The following is a 13,591-nucleotide window of genomic DNA, read 5'->3' as shown; positions in this document are numbered from 1 at the left end:
GAGTAGTTTTAAATGTCCATGTCTTAGAAATTCTCTGGCTCTCCACTGGTGAGGGCTCAACGCTTTCACTGCCGTGGGCCTGGGTTTGATTCCTGGTCAGGAAATTAAGATCCCACAGCCATGTGGCATGGCCAACAAAAACAACAAAAAAAAGAATCCATGCAGGATTAAATATTCATCTCATTTATTAGATTCTATATTGGATTTCACAGGGGCTACTTAAAGAAACTCTCTGCTCTTAAACAACTTAGCCTGCTACTGCTGCTAAGTCGCTTCAGTCGTGTCCTACTCTGTGCGACCCCATAGATGGCAGCCCACCAGGCTCCCCCGTCCCTGGGATTCTCCAGGCAAGAACACTGGAGTGGGTTGCCATTTCCTTCTCCAATGCATGAAAGTGAAAAGTGAAAGTGAATTCACTCAGTCCTGTCCAACTCTTAGTGACCCTATGGACTGCAGCCCACCAGGCTCCTCCGTCCATGGGAGTTTCCAGGCAAGAGTGCTGGAGTGCGGTGCCATTGCCTTCATGTGATTAAATATTCTGAAGTACCGAACTCATTAGTGTGGTTAGGTAAAAGCAACATTGAGCAGGGCGTTGGAGTTTGAGCTGAGTTCTTAAAGATGAGAGGAAATTTCTGAAATGGAGTTAGTAAGGCAAGGGAATTCTAGATAGATATATAACCTTTATAGGAAAAGACTGTGCAGTTTAAAATTTTTACAAATGGGAAGCAATTGATTTGCTGGAACTGAGTATATGGATGGAAAATGGTGGAAGAGAAGACTTGAAAAGTAGTTTGGGTCCATTGTAGAGGGCTTTAGGTATCAGAAACTGAGTCTGTAAGAAACTGAGTCTATAAGAATTGGAAATCACGGGAATGTCTGTGCAGACGATAGTTGTACTACATACATAGCAAGATTGATCAGACAGCTATATGTAAGGATGACTGAAGAGAGGATACATTGGAAGCAGGAAAAGGTACGAGCTCGGTTAAGAGATGAAGAGTAAGCAAACAGTGATGATCGAATTGTGCTTCATGAAAGTGGCTCAGGGCCTCTTTTGACGCTGACTCAGATTTCTTTTCTAAACTATATTTAACTATGAAAAACCTCTCGTGAAAGAACTAACCTGTGTTTACTTTTAAAAATGCTCAATACTTTTTTTTTTTGCTTAATACCATATTTTAACCAGCAGGTTTTACCAAGAGAACTCATTTTTGTGCAGGTCATAGAATCAGGGTTCTCTTGCTACTTCTGTTTGAAGCATTTCCTTAAACATCAAAATAACAGTGTAAAAAAGTTGCCATCTGCCAGCTGTTGAGGTGTGTGGATAGGATTTTCTTAATATTGGGTGAGGGATATAAATGAGTGATGAAAGCTGTAGCTGCCGCCTGTCGATTTCACAGTCCTCCAGTTAGTCTCTTTGCTATTGATAGAATAAGTATAGTCACTCTAAAAATTGTATTTATTAAAATAGCTTTTATTTAAATATAATGATTTTGTATTAGAACTCGTAGGGAAAAAAGAGTTCTGCTCTTTAAAAAAGTTTGGAAATAACTGAGACAGGGTAGTAATTGTGGGCATATAAAAGAATAAATGCAAGTTGTTTTGAGATTATATTGATAGGACACTGAATTCTTAACTATGGGTGATATGGGAAAAGGAGGCATTGATAATTATGTGAAATTAAAAAAAGGCTTGAGTGACTGACAAGATGTTAATGGTTAAGATTTGGAAAAAGATTGATCAGGGGAAATAAGTGATATTTTGACTTTTCCTGCTTCCTCTCCTCCACTGCCCACAAAGAAAACCTGAAGCATCTTAGACCACCATTAATTAATCTCTATAATTACTGTTTGTCAAATATCCAATGAATTTATAAAAGTTTTATTACAAAAGTAATACAGGGTCAATGAAAAAAGTTTAAGAATTTGGTGTGTTTTCTTCTAGATTCTTTTTCCTGAATATGGTAGTAGTATGCTATATGTATGGGCTTCCCTGGTGGCTCAGACAGTAAAGCGTCTGCCTACAACGCGGGAGACCTGGGTTCGATCCCTGGGTTGGGAAGATCCCCTGGAGAAGGAAATGGCAACCCACTTCAGTATTCATGCCTGGAGAATCCCATGGACCAAGGAGCCTGGTGGGCTACAGTCCATGGGGTCGCAAAGAGTCGGACACGACTGAACGACTTCACTACACTCACTATGCTATATGTATAATTAATAGTTGTTAAATAGATAGTCCTTGGTTACATTTCTAAGATGCCAGATATTAACATCACAGCATGTGAAGTCATGCTATAGCCTGGCGTTTAGTGTTACGAATGGAAGACAGTCTGAAATTGCGTGGACACGAAAATGCGTGATTGTCTGTAAATGCACTCAGGCACACGACACTCATCCGCACATAAACATGTACACACATACAGGCAGACGCGTGTATAGGCGCGTGCTGTACACATGCATACACACATCTGAACTACAGACACCCAGAGCCACGTCTATTCTTATATAATATGTTCCCCTGTGCGTGAAGCTCCGCTGGTACCTGGTCTTGTCACCCTAGATCACAGGGAAGGTCTTTACAGAGTCACCTTTGGGGTCCCCATATGGAGGATAAAATACTTCTGGCAGGACGGATGTCTCAGCCACTTTTGAGTCTTGAACGTCCCTTATTGTTTCCTCCTTGGAGTATTCTCATCCTTTGGCTTCTCGGACACCATGTATTCCTGATTTTCCTCCTGCCTCCTCAAACCCTTGCTTTGTTCCTTTTAGCTTCTTGTCTGCATGCGGCCCTTAAACGTTGTTAGAGTTCCCCAGGACTTTTTCATAGGTCCTCTTATTTTTTCCTCTCTTGGAGTAGTCTTATACACACTTGTGGTTTTAATGGTTACCTGTATAAAAGGCCCACAAGTTTATTTCTCTTTGGTTGCAGGCTTTTAATGAAGCTGCCTATTTAACAGTCTTTCCTTCCATAGGCTGTTCCTTTTTTTTGTCCCTTTCATTTTTTCCTACTTCTTTTTCACCTTTGGAGTTGAACTCAATTGCTACTTCCTCAAAGAAGGATTCCCTAAGCTCACCGTATAAGTTAAAATTGTCTAGAAAGATCCTTGTGACATTATGAGCCTCTCATTTATAGCATCTTACAGTTGAAATTTTATATTTATTTGTGTAATTATTTGATGATCTTCAGTGAAGTTCTGATTCATGCTATAGTATGGATGAACCTTGTGTGTGTGTGTATATATATATATATATTTATGCATGTTCATATATACACGTTGAAGGCAAAGGAGAAGGGAGCAGCAGAGGATGAGATGGTTAGATAGCATCACTGACTCAGTGGACGTGAGTTTGCGCAAACTCCAAGAGACAGTTGGAGGACAGAGAAGCCTGGTGTGCTGCAGGCCACAGCGTCACAAAGAGTCGGATACGACTTAACAATTGAACAACAGCAACAATGTGTGTATATATATAGTTGGCCCTTGAACAGTTTAGGGTTAGGGTGCTAACCTTCTGGGCAGCCAAAAATCCGAGTGTAACTTTACAGTTGGCCCTCTGTATCTGAGGTTCCCCACCGAGCAATTCAGTCAGCTGCTGACTATGCGGTGCTGTAGTGTGTATTTATTGAAAAAGATAACTGTACAAGTGGACCTCCACAGTTCAAACCCATGTTGTTCAAAGATCAACTCTACGTATGTAAACACTTACACATATTAAAAACATACATGTTTGGCTCAGTTGTAAACACTCAAAATACAAAGTTAATACAGTTATTATTCTTAAGGTTAGAGTCCAGTGGAAAAAGTGTGCTCTAGTATGATAATGAGAGAATAAGCTTACTGCCTATTAGAAAGTTTTTAAAGACTTCTTGTAGGAAATGAAAATTGAGCTGGGTACTGAAGGTTGATGTTTAAATAGATAGTGTTTTGGGTAAGAGAGGATGTTAAAAACTGGAATCATTTGGAATCTATATAGGCAGAAGGGAGCCGTTATAGGATTAGAAGGTTGGGGATACTTTAGAAAGACAATATTATTCCCAAGTGGGAATAAGGGTTTTATGTGGGATGAGTGTATCTGGGAGCAGTTGGGAGTTAGAAAGAGGGATAGAAAGCTGTTACCAGAAATTCAGTCAGGGATTAATAAGGACCAGGGAACTGGATGGGATGAAGATAGAGTGACCAGGCCATGATGATTTGGAAACTAACTGAAGGGAAGGAGTGGGAACAACTGAAAAAGACTTATGAGGTTTCTTGCCCAGGAGCTGGTCTGTATTTTTATAGCATTTACTTCAGCTGGTTTCTTTGGATTATTTTACAGAAGATAGGCCTAGTTTTTATGCACTCACAGTTTTCTTGCATTTCAGGTAGATCTCTTGCGAATAGGAGAAGTTCCTAAACCTTTCCCGACACATTTTAAAGATCTGTGGGACAACAAGCACGTTAAGATGCCTTGTTCAGAACAGAACTTGTACCCTGTGGAAGATGAGGTGAGAACAAAACTGAACTGAACTCATGTTCTTTTAGTCTCTGAGAGCTATTTTAATGCTTGCTGTTTGGCTGCTGGTTCTGCATGTTAAGAGAACTTGGAATAGTCTCTTCGTGTTTTTCTTTTCTTTAAAGAATGGCGAGCGAGCTGCAGGGAGCCGGTGGGAGCTCATTCAGACTGCGCTTCTCAACAAGTTCTCTCGGCCCCAGAACTTGAAGGTGTGTTCTTTTGTGATTTTTGTCTCTAACATGAGATGAGTCCTGGTCTTTTCCTTCAGAGATGTTGTTTGATCTTTAATAGACTTAGGTAACAGCATTATTTCTATGCAAAGTGCTTGCTTCCTGAGGAGCTCTTCTTTAGAGACATTCTTGGTTTATCCTCCATCTCTAGGTAATGAGTAGAAGAATTGAGAGTTGTAAATGACTTGCCTGGAGCCACAGGGAATAATCTGGAGAACCAGAAATGAGACCTGTTTCTTGATTCCCCATCCAATTTCCTTTGATCCCGGGCTTTGCTTTTCTTTTTGTTTTAGAATTATCCTGCTTCTGAAATGTCTTTAAATCAGGGAAGAATTACGACTTCAGCATTGTTTGCCTGAAGGGAAGCTGAGTTTGCTAATGATTAAGCATTGTACTTTTTATTGCTTTTAATAACAGCTTCTAGCAGTTTCATAATTTATTAATCTTATATTTTGGCAATAATTTATTTTTTGATTTAAAAAATATTTCGTTTAAGTCCGTAAGGGCAACTATTTGAGTATATGTTTATTTTTGGCACTACAGCCTTATATAAGCTTTTAAAGTTTTTACAACTATAAACAGATTTTTTATACTTCTGTAAAACTGGCTTTGTTCTCTTTGAGAAATTAATTTATTATGTACTGTTTCTTAGGTTTTGTACTGATTTTTCATCTATGCTTACAAGTTAATCTTAACTCTCTGTCCCTTTTCCATCACTCCCTTTTTTCCCTTAGCTCTTGTTTTCCCTTCATATGAAAAACAGTGATGCATTGTACCATAATATATTTTGAAAATTTCATTTCTTAGGGATACTGTTTCTCAGCCTTGTAATTACTTTTTTAAATGGGAGAAATTCTCAGGGTCTGCCAGAGCTTACTTATTGTTAATATGTTAATTACATGTGCACAAAGGTAAACATACATTAATTACATATGTACAAACATAAAACTAAATAAATCTCTTTATACTTTGATCCAGTTATATCAATTTGATTTTTTCCATTTTATACATTTTGACCCATCATTTGAGTTGTGTTCGTTATCACTGTGAAAACAATTTGTAATCAGTATTTGCTTTTCGCACAGATTTTTAAACACATATCTGAGCCCCAGAATAGTATGCTGATAAACTTAAAAATTATACTGTATAAAGATAAAATTCTCTGTGTTTACTGCTTTTTAACTTATCACAGTTGGTGAATGTTGGTAGAGATAGGGGTCTCTATGCAGGATATCAGCTTGCAAATAAATACGATAGGTCCAGGTTTTAAAGGATTTGACAGTCCTCTACTGCAGTGCATCTTGCTGCTGCTGCTGCTGCTAAGTCGCTTCAGTCGTGTCCGACTCTGTGCGACCTCATAGACGGCAGCCCACCAGGCTCCGCCGTCCCTGCGATTCTCCAGGCAAGAATGCTGGAGTGGGTTGCCATTTCCTCCTCCAGTGCACGAAAGTGAAAAGTGAAAGTGAGGTCGCTCAGTCGTGTCCGACTCTTAGTGACCCCATGGACTGCCCAGGCTCCTCCGCCCATGGGATTTCCCAGGCAAGAGCACTGGAGTGGGGTGCCATTGCTTTCTCCGGCAGTGCATCTTAGGTACTTCTTTATTTAAAATACCAGCTTTCGTTTCTACAGTGTGTTGTTTTCTGGCCTTTGTATTCATTCCAAAGTGACTGCAGCCATGAAATTAAAAGACGCTTGCTCCTTGGAAGAAAAGCTATGACAAACCTAGAGAGCACATTAAAAAGCAGACACATTACTTTGCCAACAAAGGTTTGTCTAGTCAAGGCTGTGGTTTTTTCCATTAGTTACGTATGGGTGTCAGAGTTGGACTATAAAGAAAGCTGAGCACCGAAGAATTGATGCTTTTGAAGTGTGGTGTTGGAGAAGACTCTTGAGAGTCCCTTGGACTGCAAGGAGATCCAGGCAGTCCATCCTAAAGGAAATCAGTCCTGAATAGTCATTGGAAGGACTGATGCTGAAGCTGGATCTCCAATACTTTGGCCACCTGATACGAAAGAGCTGACTCATTGGAAAAGACCCTGATGCTGGGAAAGATTGAAGGCAGGAGGAGAAGGGGGTGACAGAGGATGAGATGGTTGGATGGCATCACTGACTCAATGGACATGAGTTTGGGCAAGCTCTGGGAGTTGGTGATGGGCAGGGAACCTGGCATGCTGCAGTCCATGGGGTCACAGAGTCAGAGATGACTGAGTGACTGAACTGAGCAGATTCATTCCAAAGCCACATTTATAAACTCTCAAGCACAAGCAGACCAACCAGGAATACTGTCCAGACTCTATATGAAAAACACTAATTTAGGGCCTTTAATGGCCTAACAAACAGGATTATTTAAGAATTTACATATTTTTTCTTTAAACACAAATCCATAATAATCATAGTGTTCTAAATTACATTGCTGCTCACCTCTTTTAGCAATTCCTTTGTGTGCCATGATTATTTTTAAAAGGGGTAATTAATTTAATCTGAATTTCCCTTTCTTGTTTATTTTACGGTAGATTCAGCGTAACAGAGTAATCTATCGAGATTTTCTTCTCTCGACTTAATGGTAATTGTTTCCTTTGCTGAAGGAGCACTATGAAAGGGAGGGGAAAACATTAAATGCTTCTTATAGAATATAATAATATTTTTGCTGTTTTTTTTAATGCCATTTATGTTGAATTAAGAGGGATTCGAGATGTTATAAGTTTAAAAAAGCAACAGTGTCCTCAAAAGTTGGTTTACACTGTAATATTTCTATGAATAATATGTCTGATAATTTGCAAAGAATGGGCTTCTTTGTGCTTTAAGTTGTATTTATTGTGAATTATGAACTGGAAAAAAAAAATCACCTAAGAATACTGTGTGGAGTAGCACCCAGGCTCCCCAGGTGGTGCTGGTGGTGAGCAAACTGCCTGGCAGTGCAGGAGGCAGAAGGGGCTTGGGCTCGATGCCTGGGTCAGGAGGATCCCCTGGAGGAGAGCGCGGCAGCCCACTCCTGTGTTCACGGAGAGTCCCAGGGACAGAGGAGCCCGGTGGCCTACAGTCATAGGGCCGCACAAGGTTGGGCACGACTGAAGCAACTCAGCATGCACCCGGGCTTCCTGGAGATAGGAGACCTCCGGGTGGACTACTTCCGAGACCTGAAGACTGAAGTAAAGTGAATATTAGTTAGGAGTTAATGCTATTTATACAACTCCATTAAAGAATCAGAGTATAAGTGCTATTTAGAATGTTTTTCCTTACCAACTTTGAGGAATAATTTACATATAAGCTAGTACATCCTTTTAAAGAATGTAACTTGATGAAGTTTGACATTTGCATAAACACTTGAAGCTCTCACTGCAGTCAAGATACAGAGCATTCCTGTCACCCTGTAAAGATTTTTCTTACCCCTTTGCGATCAGTTTCCTCTTTCTGCACTGGCTGCGGGCAACTAATGATCTGCCTTTTAAAAAAAAGAAAAAAAAGCAAAACTAAGTATCGGCCACATTTCATGTGATGGAGCCATGCGCTAGGTATGCTAGTGTGTCTGGCTTCTTTCACTCGGATGAAGATCTTTGCGATTCATCCGTGTTGCTGAGTGTGTCAGTAGCTTATTCCACTGTATGTGGCGTCCGTCGGTTTGCTGTTGCAGACATTGCTATTTAATATTTTGTTTGAGGTCCTGAAATCAAATACCAGTAATTTTGGGGAAAAAATTCTTAAAATCTTTTCCTTCTTAATGGAAAATGTATTATAGCTGTGAGAGTAAATTAAAATCTTCTTCTTGTCATGTTATTTCGTGGTTGATGACTTTTCCTTTTTCAAGGAACTTGGATATCTTCTTATTTGAAGTAGATTATATACTTTTTTATTGCCTCATTTCTTTTAGCCGAGATGCTTGGTGATAATTTATGTGACGTGAAGTATTTTTCAGGAAGCTCTTTGGCAGAATGTTAATTTTTAAAAACTTTTTTCAACGATGAGGAAATTTAGGTTTATAGTAATAATCTAGCACAATGTTTGTCAGACTGAATATGCCTTCAGTAAAAAGTCTTGAGGTGTATATTGCGATTATAAATGGTATTTTATAAATTCTATATTTAACATGTATTATAAAATATAATCAACTAGAAATTTTAAAGGATGCGATATAATAGTTCTTTCTGCGTAACTAATGGATTGTCTTGTGCCCCACAGGTACTTTACCCCACAGGTAAAGTACTGTGTATTCAGACAGTCAGGGTTAAGGAAAAGAAGGAAATGGAAACCCACTCCAGTATTCTTGCCTGGAGAATCCTATGGACAGAGGAGCCTTGCAGGCTTCAATCCGCAGGGCCGCAAAGAGTCCGGCACGACTGAAGCCAATCAGCATATAGCATTCAGACAGTTAAAATTACTCCAGTAGAGGGCGCACTAGTTTGACCTCAGTCTGTTTTCTTTATTGCTCTCTTCCCCAGGGAGCCTTTTAAGAGAGTTTTCCCCTAATTTACTTACCTAATGAAATCTTAATACTAAAACACTATTTGTATCTATATATGTAGTGTGACCCTATTAAAGACCAAAAGTCACTATATTATTACTATTTCCTTTTCTTTAACCACCAAGATCCAACTTTTGTCCATTTGGATTATATTGCTTCTGTTTAGAGTACATGTTTTAGAGTAATTATATTTCCCCCTCTGTTACTTGACTTTTCTGATCTCAGTTTTCTTAAGTGAATACTAAGGATTAGTATGCATTCTGTTCATTCATAGCTGCTGATGTGGAGTAGCTAATGGTGGAGGAAGCTTGTCCAGCGTTAAGGAATATGCTGGAAGTAATTCATAAAGGAGACAGGCTATTCCTAGATAATTCACTTTCCTGTATCATGACATTTTACTTATGCTTTTTCCATAGGATGCTATTCTGAAGTACAATGTGGCGTATTCTAAGAAATGGGACTTCACAGCTTTGATTGATTTCTGGGATAAGGTAAAAGTATGCTTATTTCTTAAACTATGGAACTAATGTAATATCTCTAATGGAGAAGCTTGAGGAAAATGCACAGAATTCTCTCATACTGACACCATTATCATCTTTTATTTTTATCAGAAATGTTTCCTGTTGCTTTTGTGTGGCTCATTTTTAATTTGCTTTAGTCTCTCGTTACATGCATTTCCTATTGTATCATTGTGCCAATTTCAGTATTAACAAATGATGGCATGTTTCACGCCTAGATTTTGAGAATTCAGTGATTCCCACATCCTCAGACACCTAAAGTTGCATCAGTTTCACTTTGTTTTAGTGTAGTAATATCTTTACATATGTATGTATGTAAATGCATATGTATGTTTTCCCAAATCTGATGTTTGTTTAGGTGATTCCCAGAAATCAAACGGCTAGGTCAAAAGCCACAACTTTTATGGCCTGGGATTTATGCTATAGAATCATTTTTCCCGAAGGAGTCTGTAGCAGTTTAGTATGCTCTCAGCAAGGTGAAGAATACCACTCTGATAGTACTGTTAGAAGAATGGGTTTTATCCATTTTGAAAGATTGGCAGTATATGTGTGTGTGTGTGTGTGTGTGTATTTATTTTTTTTTAACATTTTGTTTTGATATGATAGAGTCACAGGAAATTGTAAAGAAATATACAGGGAAGGTCTCACGCGCTCTTTATTCTGTCTTCCCCAGTGTTGGTTGCTTGATTAAGTATAATTCAGTATCAAAATTAGGAAGCTGACATAAGGCCTTATTCAGAGTTTCCTGGTTATGCTCATTTGTGTGTGTAGTTATGCCGTAAACCGGATACACTTGTTAGTTTTGGTGGGAAGTAATGCTTACATTTAATGCCTTGTGATGGCGATGAAGCATGCCACGGATTAAAACACCTCCGTCCCCTTGCTATGAGGCAAGGAAGTCGTTTATCCTCCCTTCTGAATCAGTCTACTCAGACAGGACCTTGTTTCCCTTTTATCTGGTGACCTTGCCCAGAAGCATCCCCGTAAGAGTAATATGTAGCAAGTTTTGGTGTGTTTAGTGTAGATCATAAAACGAGGTGATTACTAGGTGCTGATGAGAGTTTTATAGTTGTCTAGAGAGAGGAGTTATTACATTTTTGACCTTCTAGGTTTTATTTACTTTGTAAACCTGTGGGAGGGTTGGGGGAGTCCTCACAATTGTACCAAATACTCATTTCTTACTGTTTTCTTTAAGTTTTTCTCTCTATTTTTGTAGTTATATATAGATATAAAAGCATATTTAAAATATTTGATAACATAAAGCTACGTTGCACAAGTTTATCATTTTTAGTCTTAATGGTTACATAATATTCCATCAAATGATGTATCATTTGCTTAGCCATTCCACTATTAGAGACTCAAGGAATTCTCTTTGTGTAAAGCATGTCTAGATGTTAAGGCTCTTCTTCTCTGTGGCTGTTATTCCGCTGTTGTCAGTGTACTTAACAGTAGACCTTGGCTGTTTAAAGGGTTGTGTGTTTTTCTGTCCTTCAAAGCTCCAAATGTAGTAATATAGAACTTGACCACGCCACAGCCCACAGGGGTAACGTTGCTCGGGACTGCAGGGTTTAGTGAGAAGTAAGTATTAGACAATTAGGCATGTATGTGGGTGGAATTGGAGGAGTAAAAGGAGATCTTCAGTGCAAGGGAAACAGGTGTTTGGCTAGGTTTTAAATTATAAATGAATTATATTTGCTTTTCATTATCTATGTCCACATTTTGGAGTAAGGATGCTTCTTTAAAAAGGGCTCTTAAGTGTTACTAATGAACAGTATTTAGGAATTCTTTACTTAAATGTCACATTCCACTCTGAATGGCATATTTTGCTAAGGAACAAAATGAAGTTTAAATTCAACGTCATATCAGTTTTAGTATTTTACACTTAAGTTTATTTGGGGACTATTAACATTTATCTTGTTAAACCTTGCTTTGGCTAGTTCTATAATGAATAGGTTTTTCAAATTCATACTACCTTAGAACAGCAGGTGTTAACATAAACAGTCATTAATGGGATTCCATGCTATAGTTATTACGTAAATGCTGGCATTTAGTGTAAGAAATAAGAGACCCAGAATCATGGCAGTCCTGCTGTGTGAGCACCCTTATTTAGGATGAAAGTGAGAAGTATTGACTAAGCTTTTTAAAATTTTGTCAGAGACCAGGGAAGATTACAGAAACCAATATGTTACTTTGTAATTTATAATTAAGTATCTAGGTGCCACTGAGTTGCAATGGCCATTATTTAGTGTTTTTTTTTTGCATCTTGAATGCTAATAGTGGTCTTCCTCCCTGCCAGCTGTTGGAAAAGCTGGGGAAAAATAATCTGTGTTTTATGGCCCTCCTGTGTGGTGTTCCACAAAATTAAATTCAAACACTTCTATAATTTGTGTTCTAAATGGATCGATACTCTTATTGCTGGCATTTTTCACAGCAAAGTATAGCAAAATGTCCTATATATTAGGAACGTTACTCTATTAATGCATTTTGTGCTGTGCTGAGTCGCTCAGTCATGTCCGATTCTTTGTGAGCCCATGGACACAGCCCACCAGGCTCCTCTGTCCGTGGGGACTCGCCAGGCAACAAGACTAGACTGGGTTGCCATGCCCTCCCCCAGGGGATCTTCCCAACCCAGGGATTGAACCCTGGTCTTCCGCATTGCAGGCAGCTTCTTTACTGTCTGAGCTACGAGAGAAGCCCATTAACGCATTTTAGAGGTGTTTTAAATACTTCCACGTCACATAAACTGTGGCCCTGTTTCTTTTTGTTCTCAGTGAATTAGCTTGTGAAATTCACACAGCATGTTAGGGTAGTAGTGACTGAAGAGGGGTGTGGAGGTGGGGTGTTTTAAGAGAGCTTGCTTTTGCTTCTGTGATCCTGGTTTCTCTTTCTGGACTTGGACAGTACCTAAAAAATGTGTGTTTGCCTTATAGTCATTCATTAGGCCATGCATATTTGATCTGTTCTGTGTACTTTTCGAACACATATTTCACAGTAAATGTAGATGTCAATTCAAAATGAACTTTAATTCTGAAATTGGTTTGTATAATAAGTTTTTTCAGTAAATGGAATAGTTATTGAAAGGAAACCTAAGGTTTCAGCGGCTATTTCATCTTCTTTTCCAGTTTTAGTTTTATGTATGGAGTAGAAGAGATAGGAATGACTAGGCTTCTTATTTCCTCACTTGTGTTTAGTTCAGTTCAGTCGCTCAGTCGTGTCCAACTCTTTGCGACCCCATGAACCGCAGCAACGCCAGGCCTCCCTGTCCATCACCAACTCCAAGAGTCCACCCAAACCCATGTCCACTGAGTCAGTGATACCATCCAACCATCCTATCCTCTGTTTTCCCCTTCTCCTCCTGCCCTCAGTCTTTCCCAGCATCAGGGTCTTTTCAAATGAGTCAGCTCTTCACATCCGGTGGCCAAAGTACTGGAGTTTCAGCTTCAACATCAGTCCTTCCAGTAGACACCCAGGACCGATCTTCCTTAGGATGGACTGGTTGGATCTCCTTGCAGTCCAAGGGACTCTCAAGAGTCTTCTCCAACACCACAGTTGAAAAGCATCAATTCTTCGGCACTCAGCTTTCTTTATAGTCCAACTCTCACATCCATACATGACCACAGGAAAAACCATAGCCATGACTAGATGGACCTTTGTTGACAAAGTAATATCTCTGCTTTTCAATATGCTGTTTAAATTGGTCATAACTTTCCTTCCAAGGAGTAAGCGTCTTTTAATTTCATGGCTGCAGTCACCATCTGCAGTGATTTTGAAGCCCAGAAAAATAAAGTCAGCCACTGTTTCCACTGTTTCCCCATCTATTTGCCATGAAGTGATGGGACCAGATGCCATGATCTTTGTTTTCTGAATGTTGAGCTTTCAGCCAACTTTTTCACT

At 39.2% G+C, this 13,591-nt stretch overlaps 1 protein-coding gene across 2 annotated transcripts in view; it reads left to right on the top strand.

The window, feature by feature from the left end:
* Positions 1-13,591, top strand: part of PARG (poly(ADP-ribose) glycohydrolase) — a 116,953-nt gene that overhangs the window by 13,206 nt on the left and 90,156 nt on the right. For both annotated transcript variants that reach the window (XM_069572293.1, XM_069572292.1), the window contains exons 5-7: positions 4,360-4,482; positions 4,616-4,699; positions 9,596-9,670. In XM_069572293.1, coding sequence (XP_069428394.1) covers positions 4,360-4,482; positions 4,616-4,699; positions 9,596-9,670 — 282 coding nt within the window. The remainder of the gene's footprint in view (positions 1-4,359; positions 4,483-4,615; positions 4,700-9,595; positions 9,671-13,591) is intronic.

This window comes from Ovis canadensis, chromosome 25 (genome assembly GCF_042477335.2).
Source record: "Ovis canadensis isolate MfBH-ARS-UI-01 breed Bighorn chromosome 25, ARS-UI_OviCan_v2, whole genome shotgun sequence".
Lineage (NCBI taxonomy): Eukaryota > Metazoa > Chordata > Mammalia > Artiodactyla > Bovidae > Ovis > Ovis canadensis.
This window is presented reverse-complemented; position numbering and strand designations above follow the sequence as displayed.